Genomic DNA, 14,007 nt, shown 5'->3' on the forward strand with positions numbered 1-14,007 from the left:
GCAGAAATCATGAAATCCTGTTTCAAACCACGTTGGAAGAGCTAATCAGATAAAATCTGTACCTTGCCACTACTACTTTTATGATTTGTTAAGTTCACTGGAATGAGTAATACAGCGTGAATAGAACATTTTAAATACCCCTTGGCAGTCACTGAAGTACAATAATCATTTAAAAGACACAGGAATTACCAAACTCCATGTGCAGCTGGTGCTGCATCAGACCAAAGGGAGCCCTGTCTGGGTGATTTTCACCTCTGCACTCTCATTTTTTATTTCACCAGAGATGTTGAGAAGAAATAAATAATAAATTGAACAGCAAAAAGCAAGTCATTCTGGGCAGCCTCTGGCAGCAGTTTGCTCTCATAATGCTGTTTGGTGAGCTGGAAGCATCCAGCTCATTTCCTAAAGAGCATTTTCTGCTTAGGTCGGGGCTCTATTAATCTGTTCAAGCCAATTCTCTGAAATCCAAAGCATCTGTATTTGGGAAGATCATGGTTTATTTGGATTCTCTTTGTGTCTACTGTCAGTAGATGATTTAAAGTCCAAGGGATTTACAGTGTAAAGTCTCTCTACTGGCATGTTACGGTGACCTTCTAAGTAGCACCTCCCAATATTTGGCTAATGCTTCTAAGCAGCATCTCTTTCAATATTTGGGTAACAGCTGGTCCAGTCAGCAATAAAAAACAAAGGTAAACAGCCACAACTGCTGGAAGTGGCTGAGCTTTGGCAGTGCAGAATGGCTGCAGGGAGTGGGGATAGCTGAGCTTTCAGTGTTTGACCAGGTGTTTTCCTGGCAGGTTCTGAAGATGCCTTGTGAGACACACAGCAGTGTTTGGGTAATGTTTTTGTATCGGGGTGCCTGGGGGTTCTGGGGAGCAGTCACTGCAGATGTGGCCCTGCAAGCCATTATTTCACATTGGCCCAGTGTCCCCACCTGTGCCAGCTGCTGTGTGTGGGGCAGCTGCTCTCCTCCATGCACCGCTCGCAGCGGGAGCCGCATCCTCCCACTCCCGTCCTGCACAGGTGCGTGGAGCGACAGCTCTCACAGAGAATTGCCAGCCGTAAGACACACTAAATCTATTTTTCTCAGAAAATTGTAAATAATTCATGGGCCTTGGTTCTATAAAGAGGCCAGTTATAAATCATCTGAGCTGCACCTGGAGATTTCTGATGTCAGCATTATCACATGAATTACATCTCTCCAGGGCCATCTATTACTGTAAACACAATTCCAAAGAGGAATTATGCGTGTAACATGCGCAGGCAAACAAACAAGTAATCTTCAGCCTGGAATTTGATACTAAAGCTTTGCAATCCAACTGAGTTGTTAGTGGCACTAATTTTCTGCTCTGGCCTCAGAGATCCTTTTATTCTATTCCCGTCCAGGTGTATTTTTCCCTGGGGAGCACCTGTTGGTGGGAATGCTGGCTGACTGTACACCACCGGCAGCCCGGGTGCTGTGAGCTGCAAGCAAAAAGCCATGGCTGTGATTCCAGAGGGACATGAACACGTGCTGCAGGAAAGATCTGGATTCTGACACTTCCATGTATCACCGTCTTCACCGTGCTGGGATTGCAGGCCAGTTACAGCTGTTGAATGACAGCAACTGCTTTTTCATTCTGTTCTTCAGAAATAGAAACATTCTTGAATAGAAATGCCGGGTTCCTGATGGTTTCCAGCTCTTGGTGTCAGCACAGAAAGATATGGGAGGCAAAGAACTGAGATGTGTTTATGGACTGAACAAGAGGACTCCCAAATTCTTGTTTCTCTGTGCTATCCAGGGGGTGGGACACGGTAGAGACACTTCAGTTGAGGCAACCAAGCAGGTGACTGAAAAGCAGAGGGGAAAAGCTACACCCAGAGCTGGAAATGATCTGCTGAGCTCAGAACAGAGAGGAACAAAACAGAATCTATCTTGGCAAGGGGCCTGAGGAGTCAGCCTGGTGCCGGGTGCTCCCGTGGACTCGAGCTCAGAGGGTTGGCCTGGGTCAGGCAAGCAGGAGCCCGGCCCTGCCTGCACCACGAGTGGTTTATGGCCAGGAGGGACCCGGGCAGTACAAAGGCTGATGTCTCCCCAGGCTGGACTTTAACAGCTCAGCTCCGAGGCACTGCTCTCTGGGCAGAGGTCACATCCCTCCTGCCCCAGAAAGGGCTTTGGAAAGGCTGGAAAAACGTCCTGGCCTACGGACCGCTGGGGAGACTCTCCAGAAAAAGGGATCTCCGTTTTCCCTTTGTGCTCAGCTGGGTGGAACAGAAACAGGTGCCAAGTACCTGAGCACACAGAGGTGGGCTGCTGAAGCCGGAGCCAGCGGCACGTGTCTGAAGGGCCCAGAACAGCCGTGTTGGGCTGTGGTGCCCCCAGTCCCGCGTGTCTCGGTAACACTTACGGGTAAATGTAACACAGCATGGATGTGTCTGGGCACCGCTGCCATCCCTCAACAGCCTCCAGCTAAGCACCGCCACTGCCGGAGACACGCAGAGATCAGAATGGGACATTGGCACAGAGGGGCACGGCCGGGCACAGCCAGCTCAGGGGCACAAAACAACCCAAAAGTTCATTCAGAGCTAAATCCGGACTTGATTTAGCCCAGAAGTGCCCACAGTGTTTTGTGTCCCTAAAACCCGTGATGGCGCGGGAAGGAATGTCACAGTGAGCGACCACGTCCGACTGCACCGGAGAGCGGTGGGCGGCGGGGGCTTCGCTCCTGCCCATCCCGGGACAGGGGGACACATCCCGGGACACATCCCGGGACACATCCCGGTGCCGCGGGGACACATCCCGGGACACATCCCGGGACACATCCCGGTGCCGCGGGGACACATCCCGGGACACGGCCCGGTGCCGCGGGGACACATCCCGGGACACACGGCACGCACATGGGCGGGGGCTTCGCTCCTGCCCATCCCGGGACAGGGGGACACATCCCGGGACACATCCCGGGACACACGCCGGGACACGGGGACACATCCCGGGACACGGGGACACATCCCGGTGCCGCGGGGAGCGCTCTCGCAGTCCAGGCCCGGCGGCGCCACTCCCGCCCACTGGGGGGCGCCAGCCACACGCGCCCCTGCGCCGCGCGCGTCCCTCGCGCCCCATCTCGCGCCCCATCTCGCGCCCCATCTCGCGCCCCCCCTCACGCGCCCCCTCACGCGCCCCCTCACGCCTCCCCTCACGCGCCCCCTCACGCGCCCCCTCACGCGTCCCCTCACGCCCCCACTTCTTGGAGCCCTTTCCCCTCCGTGCTCCCCCTCACGCCCGTCCCTCGGGGCTTGCGGGCAGGAGCGGGAGCCCCTCCCGCACTTTGTGCCGCGCCCCGCCCGCCGCCGTTGGGCCGGCCCGGCGCTCTCCCCGCCCCGCCGGCTCTCCCCGTCCCTGCGGCCGCGCTCAGCCCCGGCCCGCGGCGGCGGCGGCAGCGCGGGCGGCCCCGGGCGGCCCCGCCCCCGGCCCCTTTCCGCCGGGCTCGGCTGCCGGCGCCTTCCGCCGCCCGCGGGCCAGCGGCAGCGGCGGCAGCAGCGGCGGCAGGAGGAGAAGGAGGAGGCGGCGGCGGGCGGCTCGGCGGGCCCGGGAGCGGCTCCATGGCGACCGCGGCGGCGGAACCGGTGTACGGGCTCTCGGAGGACGAGGTGGGTCTGCGCGGACGGGCCGGGTTCGGGGTGTGCCGGGGCCCCGTCGGCGGTGAGCCGCGGCTGAGGTTCGGGAGCTGGGCGAAGGTCGACGGTCGGTCCGGGAGGGCGAGCGTCGCCCGCCCCGCAGGGCTCCGCGCCCCTCCCGCAGCTGCCGCTCGCCCGGGGAGCGCTGCCCGCACCCCAGGCAGGTGCGGCCGCCCGGAGCCCGCGGGTGCCTCGGCCGGGCCGGCGGCGAACAAAGAGCCACGGCCCGCGGAGCTGCGGGCGGGGGCGGCCGCCCCTCTCCGCCTCCTCCCCGCAGCGCTGCCGGTGTCCCCAGGGAGCGGCCGCGGGGCCCGAGCGGAGCAGCCGCCGGCTCGGTGCGCCGGGCACTGTGTCAGACACAGCCTGGCCCCAATGCAGATGGAGCTGATAAGCGGGGTAGGACCCGCGATAACTAATCGCCGTGTGCCGGCTTTATCAGCCGATGTCTTCTGTAGAACCAAACAAATCGTACAGACGTGAGGAGAACAGTCCGGTTTACTTTAGGTGAATGTTAAAAATCTTATTTAATGCCCTTTTTGTTTCACTGCCTTGGTCAGGTGCTCCTTTTCTTAGGGGAGCCAGTGTCGTAGAGCATCGGCAATGGGCAAGGCTGCATTACTGGGCTGTGGTTTCAAGGTATCGGCTGTTAGGAGCGCACGTATTGCTTTTATTTTTACAGGAGTGAATAGTAATTACAACAGCATTGCTTCCGGTTTTGTGGGGCTGAGCACAACGGGTGATGTGTCGGTCTGTTTGTGGTGTAGAAGAAAGTAACATTAAAAACATTTGCCTTGTGAAGCTGACAGACAATGTTTCTTACCTGGTGTCTTTCAGCGGCACCGAGTCTGGATGACTGTAAGGTTTCATTCGCATTGGGAAGAAGGTTCCTGGGTAGGAGTGGGTGTTTTGGTAAGGGGGGGTGTCATTCTGTTGTTGTTAAATTATAAAGCTGAGAGCAGAGTGATTGCAAATGCTCTGTATGTGTGTGAAGGTAGGGGCGAGGAGAGGGCGTTGCAGGAGCATTGGGTGATGTAGATAGCGAGCACAACAGCAGAGAAGAACCTTCTCCTCGCTGGGTTGTTTCCATAAGCCTTCGTGTGAGCACAGCGGTGGCTGGCACCAGTCCCCAAGCAGCTTTGGGCCAGCTCCGGTGCGTTTCCCGACCCTGCAGGTAGCTGGGCCCACTGCCGAGCCATCTGCAGGGCCCTGCTTGCTCCAGGGCTGCCGGAGGGCCTGCGGTGATCTTGCCTGCTGCTGGGGGTCTGCACAGCCTTAGGGAACAGCTAAAGGCAGAGGGGTTTGCTGTCCCAACATGGGCATCCCCAAACATTTGATTGGAGGTGCTTTTGTGCTTGTATTAGCAAGTGTGATCTGTGAGGAAAAGGGAAACCAGGAGCCACCCTGCCAGTCCCAGGGAGGTGGCTGAGAACACCACGTTGGAGCTTGGCTGCTGCCTTTTCTGTTGTGCGTGCGCTTGCTGTGTCTTTTGTCCCTGCCTCCTGCCTCGACATATGCTGGTACTTGCACGGAATGCTAAAGAGAAACGGATACAGGGAGAAATCTGCAACCTTGGCTTGGAGGTGGAGGGATCTCAGGAGAGCAGGGGCTGTTCCTGCCACAATGCTCAGCCTCAGCTTGTGCTGGGGACCTGGCCTGTGGAGCCGTGGGCAAGGAGATGTGTTTATCACTCATCTCCGAGGTAAAACCAAGCTGTTGGAAAAGGAGCTGCTGGGAAAAGAAAGGCTCTGGTCTCTCAGCAGTGACCGATGTCACAGCTGCAGTGATGACCACACTGGCTGAGGGACAGGAGACTGTGCTTTGTTTCCTGCTTTGCTGTGTATCTGCTGCTGCTGGACACTTCTCAGGAAGAGCAGCGACCATCTAAAACTGCAGCAGGAGTCCACAAATGGAAATAGGATGGAAGAAAGAGGGAGAAGGGACTGAGGGAGGAGTGGCATGGAGAAAGATGCAGGTGATACTCAGAGCCTGTTGGGCTGTGGTTTCATGACCCTGAGAGCCTGACCTGCTGTTGAGTCTCTAGTAATGGGCAGAGGACAGCATGGAGGAGGGAGCATGGTCTCTCTCAAGGAAGGTGGCTGTAAGAGAGCTCTAGTAAAGGTAAAGCTCAGGAGGGCCGAGGAAGGTGTGCTGTCAGTTCTCTGCATGCTGCCTTTTGTGGGTAATGACTTCCCACTAGCATTGGCTTAGACTTGGCTCATCATTTTTTGGAAAGCAGAGCTCTATTAGCTGTGAGAGGCTGAGTTGCATATGTGGACATATCAGCCTATTCATTTCCTTTGTTCCTGCCTGGGTGTGAAATGCAGCTTGCAGATCTGTTGTACATGGGTTTTGGAGGGCTTTGAGTTGGCCTTGTGCAGTGCTTCCCCTCCTGGCACATTTGCTGATTGGAAAACGCAGTGATTTACATGCAAGCTGGACTCTCTGAGTGGCTCTCCAGAGAGACAGAACCAGCAGTCTCTCCTACAGACCAGAGGCACAGGCTTCCCTCCTGCTTGCACAGCTGATGTGTGCGGTGGGCGTGGAGCAGGCCTGGCTGCACGTGTGGCTGCAGGGTATGGGCCTGCTCCCATCCCTCTGGGTGGCTGTGGCTCCCAGGGCTGCCTTCCACATGGACATTGTTCCCTTTTGCCCAAGGACTCCCATAGGTGTGGGGACACCGGGCAGTTTGGGGATTTGGGGATCACTGAGTCACAGGGGATGAGCCAACCGTTGCAGCTTGTCCTGTTGTGTTCGTAGATCAGCCTCCTTGTAAATCTGAACGGTAAAGTGGTTTATATAAATTAGCTAAAGTAGTTGTAAATCAGGTTCATATACTGCCAGTTTTTCACTGTTGGGGTGGCCTCTGCTCTGGGCCAGGCTGCCCAGAGGGTGTTGGAGCTCCTTCCTTGGGGCTGTTTGGGACACAGGCCTGAGCAGCCAGCTCTGGCAGAAGCGTGGGGTGGGCCAGGTGACCTCCAGAGCCTTGTGCCAACCTCAGCCCCTTGGCCATTCTGGGAAATAATATTTATACAGGCTCCTGGAAGCTTAGGCGCTTTCATATAATCTCTAAATATCAGTGTTTATAAAAACTTACGGCCTTTTGTAGCGGAAAATATTTGTGAGTGAAGTGCACCTCTTATTTGTTTCCGTTCGGGTTTCTTTAGAGTCAAATGTTGCCCACACAAATCACAAACATTTTACTTTCTCAGTGTCCTTGGATGGAAGCAAAACTTGCAGCTCCTTGGATTTTGTTTGCTGGAATAAAAAATGGAACTTCAGAAAAAAGATCCTTGAAGAGTGTCTTTTTATACCTTTAAATATTAGGTCATAAAGAGGTTCATATGTGAAACTGCTCCCTGCAGTTGCACAATTCTTCTCTTTTCAAGTTCTATTCAACTTCTGTGACTTGTGATTGAGTCAATTGGAATTAGAAGCTTCCTACTGAGATGACATTTTGTCATGCCTTAGAAATTGTCAAAAGGATCTTATGTTCCTGAAAATATCTCAATGTGTGAGATACAATCCCATACGCCTCAAGATAAATAATTCTGCATGTAGTCACTGCAGCCTAACCTTTCATCTTAGTTCTTGTGGGCTGTGCTGGGCAAAGCCTTGTGCCTGAGGAATGGATCCTGAAGGATTTCAGGATCTCAGGAGCCTGTGTGGCACTTGGCTTTACTGAGACACACTTTGGGGAAAGGCAAACAAACCCAGCTCTGAGTATGATGGAAACAGTTCCTGTGGACAGGAGGAATTCCTGCAAAGCACAGGCTCACCTGGACAGCATCTGACATCAGGGGAAGAATAAGCCAAGATTTGCCATGGGGGTGCTGTGGTGAAGTGCAGCTCGTGCTGTGATGGATAAACTGTCTGTGCAAGCTGTTTCAGACTGAGGCATATGGGAGGTTGGCTTTTGTGTTTACATGTTCCTGATGGATTTGTTGCTCTGGAATGATCTCCCTTGAGGGTGTCTCCTTCCCGGTACTCGAGTGTCATGTTAATGGATCCATGAGATGGGGCTGCAAAGGCCTCAAGAAGATGCTGTTGCTCATGATCAGCAGGATTTACTGGGGGGGGAAAAAGGCTGTGATTTTCCCTCCCTCCCTGGACTCAATGACAGCAGTGACACGTGGGAGTTCAGGGCTGGATTTCTCTGCTTTGCATTTGAAGCAAACCATAAGCTTTGGAAGTCATGGCAATGCTGAGTTGTTGGGGCAGTGTCAGTGTTGTAGATGGTTGCAGTCAGATTTCAGGTGATGTTTTCTGCTGTGTGGCCTCAGTGGTGAGGCTGTACCTCACTGCTCACCCAGCTTCCACGCTGTGCTGGCAGGGCCAGAGATGTTTCCTGAACCCAGACCGTCCCCACGGGGTCCCTGGCAGGACTGGTGCTGGGAGGGGTTCCAGAGCTGTGTCCCTTCATTGTGCTGGTTCCCAGCTCAGCTCCTGGGGCAGCGCTGGAGCAGCGCTGGATGATTGAGCAGGGCAGGGATGTGCTGGAGAAGCAGCTTGTGGCTCCTCAGCTGTGAGGTGCAAAGGGGCAGTGTGGGGGACCAGTCTGCCCAGGGATGCTCCCCTGACCCCGTGAGCTCCAGCCCAGCCCACTGCACACCTGAACCTGGATGCTTTATGTGAAAAAACCTTTGAGTTCCTTGAGAAGATGCACCCTCTGTCGCCACCGCTGAACACAGACCCTTTAAATGAGAGCTCTGTTGTTTCTGCTCTGAATATTCCGGTTACATAAAAGCCTCACTGCCATCTGAGTATGAGAGGGGCCTCCCTTGGTCACAGCACTGACAGTGTACGAGATTCAGAATAGTGACTTTTTTATTGACCCTGAATTGTTTTTATGGACTCTAAGTGCACTGGCTTCAGGGATAGCATGTAAACCTTAAATGATGATTAAAAAGTCCAGGTAAGGAAGCATTTCATAAATGACAGGGCTTGCATATCTACTTGTGTGGCAGAATATCAAAATAGGCTGTGGTTCTCAGGAGGTCAATAGATTTTTCTAACAGCCTGCATTTTACACCAGCTTTTGATGAGTTATTGGCATGTTTTGGTCACTAGTGCTGCCACTAAGTAAATTTTAGTTTCGTTGTAAAATGAATGTAAAGACATTTAAGAAGGCTTGTATTAACATGAGGGTCTGAAGGAGACAAGGAACGTTAGTTTTAGTTATATCCCCATTCAGAGATGGCTCGGTCTCCCCTGGCTGTTGTCTGTCCCCCGAGGGTGGTGTGCAGGTAGCGCAAGGCACGGTTCCGTTGCTGCCTTTGGGAATCGGGATAAGCATTCCTTGGGTTCCGTGTGAAGGGCTGGCCGGTGGAGGGCACTGTGGAATGGGAAATGGGGACTCGAGGTTTTCCTCTGCTCCTGCACAGAGGCCATTTTCCTGCAAAGCACACGTGGACCGTGAGCCCCACACCTGTGGATGTGCAGGCAGCTCGCCCCCGGAGCACGGCTTGCGCTGGGAGTTCCTACAGGAATCCTACAGGATCTCCTACAGGAGCCTTCGTTTGGAAAACATCACCAGGCATGGTACGAGCGCCGAACGAGCTTCTCTGGCAGAGGGGAATCGCTGCTACATCCTAGGATGTTGTGGGAGGAATTCACCCCTGCGGTTTCTAGGCCGGAGTTGTGTCTCCAGCCGGTGAGAGGCTCTGTGAGATACCACACTTATCCTTTCCAAAGCAAACAGCTCCTGGCGTGAGGTGGGCTGCCTGCACAGCTGCTGTAGGATCCAGAGGCCACAGCACATCTGCAGCTGTGGGTGCAGCATGCTGGCAGCTCACTGATTTCTGCTGCATTGGGCCGAACTGGCAAACTCAGTCCCAGAAGACTGGATGGGGCAGGACCTTTGCTTAATTAACCTCTCTGCAATATAAACTGGGACTTCCTAGACAAGCTGGAAACTTCCAGGCCTTGTAATAGCAGTGAGGGCTGGATTATCCAACAGCTTCAGTCAATAGAAAGTCCTAGATGTGATAACAATGTGCAGAAGTATCTTGATTTAATTACAATTAAATTTTGGTGTTGGTGAACTGAGAAATCTCATTAACTTCCATAAATTTCTCCATCTTTTGCTTTCACCGCTACTTCCTCTCAAATGTTTTGTTGTGTTGAGTAGGAGGGCTTTACTGGAGCAGCAGAAGGGCTGCTGGGCAGCTCTGTCCCCTTCTGGGAAGAAGTGCAGTGTAATCTTGTGTACACTGTTATTTTGGGTATGCTGGGTAGGAATGTGGCGCGGGTTGGGTGACTCCTACCTCCAGCACTGGGAGGAAGGAATGTGGTTTTACTGCTGGCGTGCTCAGCTCGGGGCTGGAGCTGCTGCCAGGTCAGTACTAACACCTGACAGGCTTTACCTGGGACTGGAACTGTGCCTTTCTGAAGTATTTAACACACTGTCATGCCAACTTTTCCCAGCATGGGTTTCTTAAGCTGCCCAGTTTTTAGTGCTGGAGTGTTCCCTTCCCCTGCTCCACTGTCTTTTCCTCTCCCCTGCCAGAAATGAGGAAGAAAACTAAATCCTTAGGAAATGGATTGTTTTCTGTAGGGAACTAGTAATTAATTTTAAAATGAAAGACTTGGCTAAATTGCACAGGCCTGGATGCTAATTGTAGTTAAAATAGTTAAAAATAAACCAACTTGTAAAAACAGCTCAAAGCCCCAACAAAACAAATCCAGAAACTTGATTTCTGAGCTGGACCATAGAATGTATTAAGATGTATTGTGTCTGCCAGGTGATGTCTTGACTGGACAGCAGACTTGGTGTGTATATTTGTAATTGTTCATTTTTTATCTCCCTCCATTTACCGTAATTCCTCTGCGCTGGCAGGCTGTAGGTGCTTGTCAGAATCCCAGTTTCTAGGATTTAGGAACCTTGCCTGTTACCAGAATAAATATCTCCAGTTATGAGAGCACTGTCTATTCTGAGGGAAAACTCCATCAATGAGTTGGGCTTTGCCATTAAGCCATAGCACCTTATTTCTGTGCCTCACTGCATGGATCAGTGTGGCTGTATTGGTGTCCTGCCAGCTCAAGCCAGGTTTTCCTGTTTCCATGTAGTTTATGTGCTGGAGAGGAGCAGAAGCATTTGGAATGGGGAGCACAACCATGCCATCCGCTCTCCTTTGGCAGATCCTAGTGTTGAATAATCCTGGCTTGAGGGTGGAAGTATGTTCCTGTAATCTGTGTTGGTTTTAATTTAAAGCACTCCAAAGTCTGACTCTCTTTAAGCATCTTTATGTTATGTAGATGATCACACCAAATTCATGGCAAGATTTTGTAGAGATGGGAGTGATGAGAAGTGTGCAGGAGAAGGTGTCCTGGGATGACTGCCTCATGGATGGTCTGTTTGGAAATTGGTGTGGTGGGGAAAACCTTTGCCAGGGTTTTGGCAAAGAGGCTTTTGGCCTCTTCCTGGTGGCACTGGATGTAAGGTTTGGAGCGTGCTGCTCTGGAAGCCATGCGGACAAAAATGAAGTCCCCACAGAAGTGTTGGGTTTTGGGGTTGGAAAGAGGAGGCCAAGCTGAGACCCATGGGTGATGGAGACAGCCCAGGTACCTGGAGATGAGGCTGCACTGGCTGCTGCCATCAGAGGTGCTTTAGCCTGCTTTATTCAGATGAACCAAACGGAATTTAGGAGTTGGGTGTACTATAGGGCTGATGTTGTGACTGCTTCCTTAGCACTGGGCCCTTGGGCAGCACCCAGTTAGGTGTGTGTGATGTGCTGAGGAGCTTCAGCTGATGCTGGTTATGTGCTGAGGAGCTTCAGTTGGTGCTGATCTCAGTGGTTGATCCCAGGACAGTTCACTTGCACCTTCACCCTCCACTTGGGGGGGGGAGTTGAGGCTGGTGGCTTCTGGAGCAGCCCACACAGCTCCAGTGGATTTGCACTGCTGAAAGAGGGATGCTGCTTTCTTTTGTATGCCCTGGGATGAATCTGCAGACAGCGTCCCATGTCTTTGCAGGGCCGTGGAATTGCAGTAACTTCTGGGAAGGTGATGGAAGTCAGAGGTATGTGGTAGGAGCTGCTGGGCTGGTGGTGGAGGGTGTGTGTGAAGGGAGGGTAGGGAGCCTGCTCTTTGGTGGCTGTGAAGTTGGTTGTGTGGGTCTCAGGCTGGAATCCTGACCCTGATGAAGTCTGTGGCAATTTTGTCTAAAAGCAACTCCTCTGTAGTCATACGGGAATGTTAAGTGGATGAATTCCCTAACAAACAAGTGGCGTTTTTAACCTTTCTTTAAAGATGTCTTGAGTTGACCGATCCTGCTGTTTGTGGTGAAGGGAGTGGTAAGAGGGAGAAGTGGTTTGTGGACAAAACTGTGAGTCTGGGCTTTGTGATTGTGCTGATTCAGCCTCAGTAACAAAGCAACAGCTTTGCTGCTCAGCGATGAGCAATGGACTTGCTTCTGTAACCTCTGCTCTCGGTACAATGATGTTTGAGTGTTATAAAATACTGGCTTGGCCATTGTTTGTAACAGTTGAGCTGAAAGAACTTGAAAATGTTGTCTTGGACAGGTTCTGCTTTAGTGAGCTGAGACTATCTGGCAATGGTGTACATGCATCTCCATTTTATAGCTGTGGGAATGGTGTCTCTGTTCAGAGTTCAGGGTTGCAGGGTCACCTCCCTGCCTCATTTCATAGGTGCCTTTTCTCTCTCCTCACCTTTGTTAAAATGCTGTCTTAGCACTCGTGATAGTTTGACCGCAGGTCAAGTTAGCCAGTGCTAAAACCCAGCACATTATTAAAGTTTACACCTATCCCACTGGATGGGTGGACACCTGAGGTGGAGAAGTGGCTGACCCAAGGAGTGGTGAGTTGGGCAGCTTCAGTGCTGGGTGCCACAGTGAGGGGCATGTTCCTTGCACAGCCTGCACTTGTTTCAGATAAGTGGTGGAGGCACAGGTTTGCCTCAGTGTTTATCCTTGCTGGATGTTTGGTTTGTTTCAGTTCCAGCTGGTCAAGTTTGGTCACTTAATATTTTATTCCTTATTTCCAGTGTCCATAGAAAAACATTCAGTCCTCAGGATCAGATAAATTCCTGTGCATGCCTGGCCTGGCCTGTGTGTGAGTAACACCACTCCTGCTACCATGGCCTCAGGAGGCACTTCTCCTTTCTGTTCCTCGTGGGAGGGAGCCTTGCTGTGTGGTGTTCCCTGGCAGGGCAGGCTGGTCCCAGCAGCACTGTGACACACCTGGGTCTTGACAGCGTCCCTGCTGCAGGAGCAGGGGTGTGTTGGGGAGCACAGTGAGTGGGATGAAGGTTGCTTGCTGCTTTCTGTGTCGGCAGTGCCTCCTGGCCTGTACCCCCCAGCACGAGGGCTGGCTTCTCCTGTGCCTCTGCTGGCTCCAGTGCTGCTTCTCGCCCACACTTCTGGGGCTGATCCTCTCCTAGCAGCCCTGCTTGTGGGAGCATTCTCATGAAAAGCTAGCTGTGTACCAGGGTATATTCCCAGTCTGACAGTACTGGAGGTGTGTTTTCCTTCTTGTGAGCTGCTCTCTGGTTGTGGCTGTGACATCAGGACTCCAGCAGTGCTGCTGGCTGCTCACTGGAGGCGCAGTGACCTGGGAGCTGGGCAGGAACAGGGACAGGCTTCCCCTGGCCACCAGGGAGCCTGGCTGAAGGTCTGGAAACCAGAGCTGGACATGGGCCTTTAGAAGGGATAATGGGCAGTGAGCCTGAATGGATTGTTCTCTTTTAAAGATAGCACTATAGATACTTTATTCCAAATTTTCTTTGTTGTATGGAGTGGATTATTATCCTGGTGCTTCTGTTGCCTCTCTTACCCAGAGCCTTCCTTCTCATTCTGTGTTCTAATTAGCATGATAAAGAACATGTTGCATTTTCCTCCCCTGTGTTTAAGCTGGGATTTTACTTATCCCTGTTTAGGGGCCAGCTGCATCCCAAGGGTGGTGGCTGTGGCACTCTGGGACCCCAGAATGGGAGAGATGGGTGCAGCAAAGGCCCCCCCTGTCCTGCAGATGCTGTGCTGGGCAGGTCTGGCCAGGCTTGGGAGCAAGGTCAGAGTTGTTTTTTCTAGGGCCATCGTGCAGCTGTGCTAGAGGCTGTGCCAAATCAAGTCACACAGTCAGGTTTTGGTTTTGTCTTAACTAGTTTCTGCTGTAGTTTGAAAGTCAAACATTGTAAAGCAGACTAAGTGGTTACAGGCTGGGTGTGGATTACCTGCCAGGTCGTTTGTCACCGTGTTCCTGCATGCTCCTAATGCAAGATCCTGACAGAGCCCCTTTGGAAGCTGTTGAAACCGTGGGCCCTTCACAGCTGTTACTGACTGGCCTCAAAGTCTGCAGAGTTAAGATGCTGGAGTTTGTAGCTAATGTGTTTTCCAGTCTT

At 52.7% G+C, this 14,007-nt stretch overlaps 1 protein-coding gene across 21 annotated transcripts in view; it reads left to right on the forward strand.

The window, feature by feature from the left end:
- The window catches only part of NEDD4L (NEDD4 like E3 ubiquitin protein ligase), a 136,297-nt gene that overhangs the window by 43,408 nt on the left and 78,882 nt on the right, over positions 1 to 14,007 (forward strand). For 8 of the 21 annotated variants that reach the window (XM_086867240.1, XM_086867238.1, XM_086867231.1 and 5 more), the window contains one exon: positions 1,387 to 1,578. Coding sequence is in view for 9 of the 21 variants with exons in the window: in XM_086867216.1 (XP_086723342.1) it covers positions 9,001 to 9,192 (192 nt within the window). In the remaining 12 variants the exon portion in view is untranslated. Of the gene's footprint in view, positions 1 to 1,386; positions 1,579 to 3,466; positions 3,628 to 8,987; positions 11,672 to 14,007 lie in introns of those variants that run through there. The other 13 variants (XM_086867217.1, XM_086867221.1, XM_086867222.1 and 10 more) reach the window with 11 other exon arrangements.

The sequence above is a fragment of the Cyanistes caeruleus genome, chromosome Z (genome assembly GCF_971803275.1).
Source record: "Cyanistes caeruleus chromosome Z, bCyaCae1.hap1.1, whole genome shotgun sequence".
NCBI classification, from domain to species: domain Eukaryota; kingdom Metazoa; phylum Chordata; class Aves; order Passeriformes; family Paridae; genus Cyanistes; species Cyanistes caeruleus.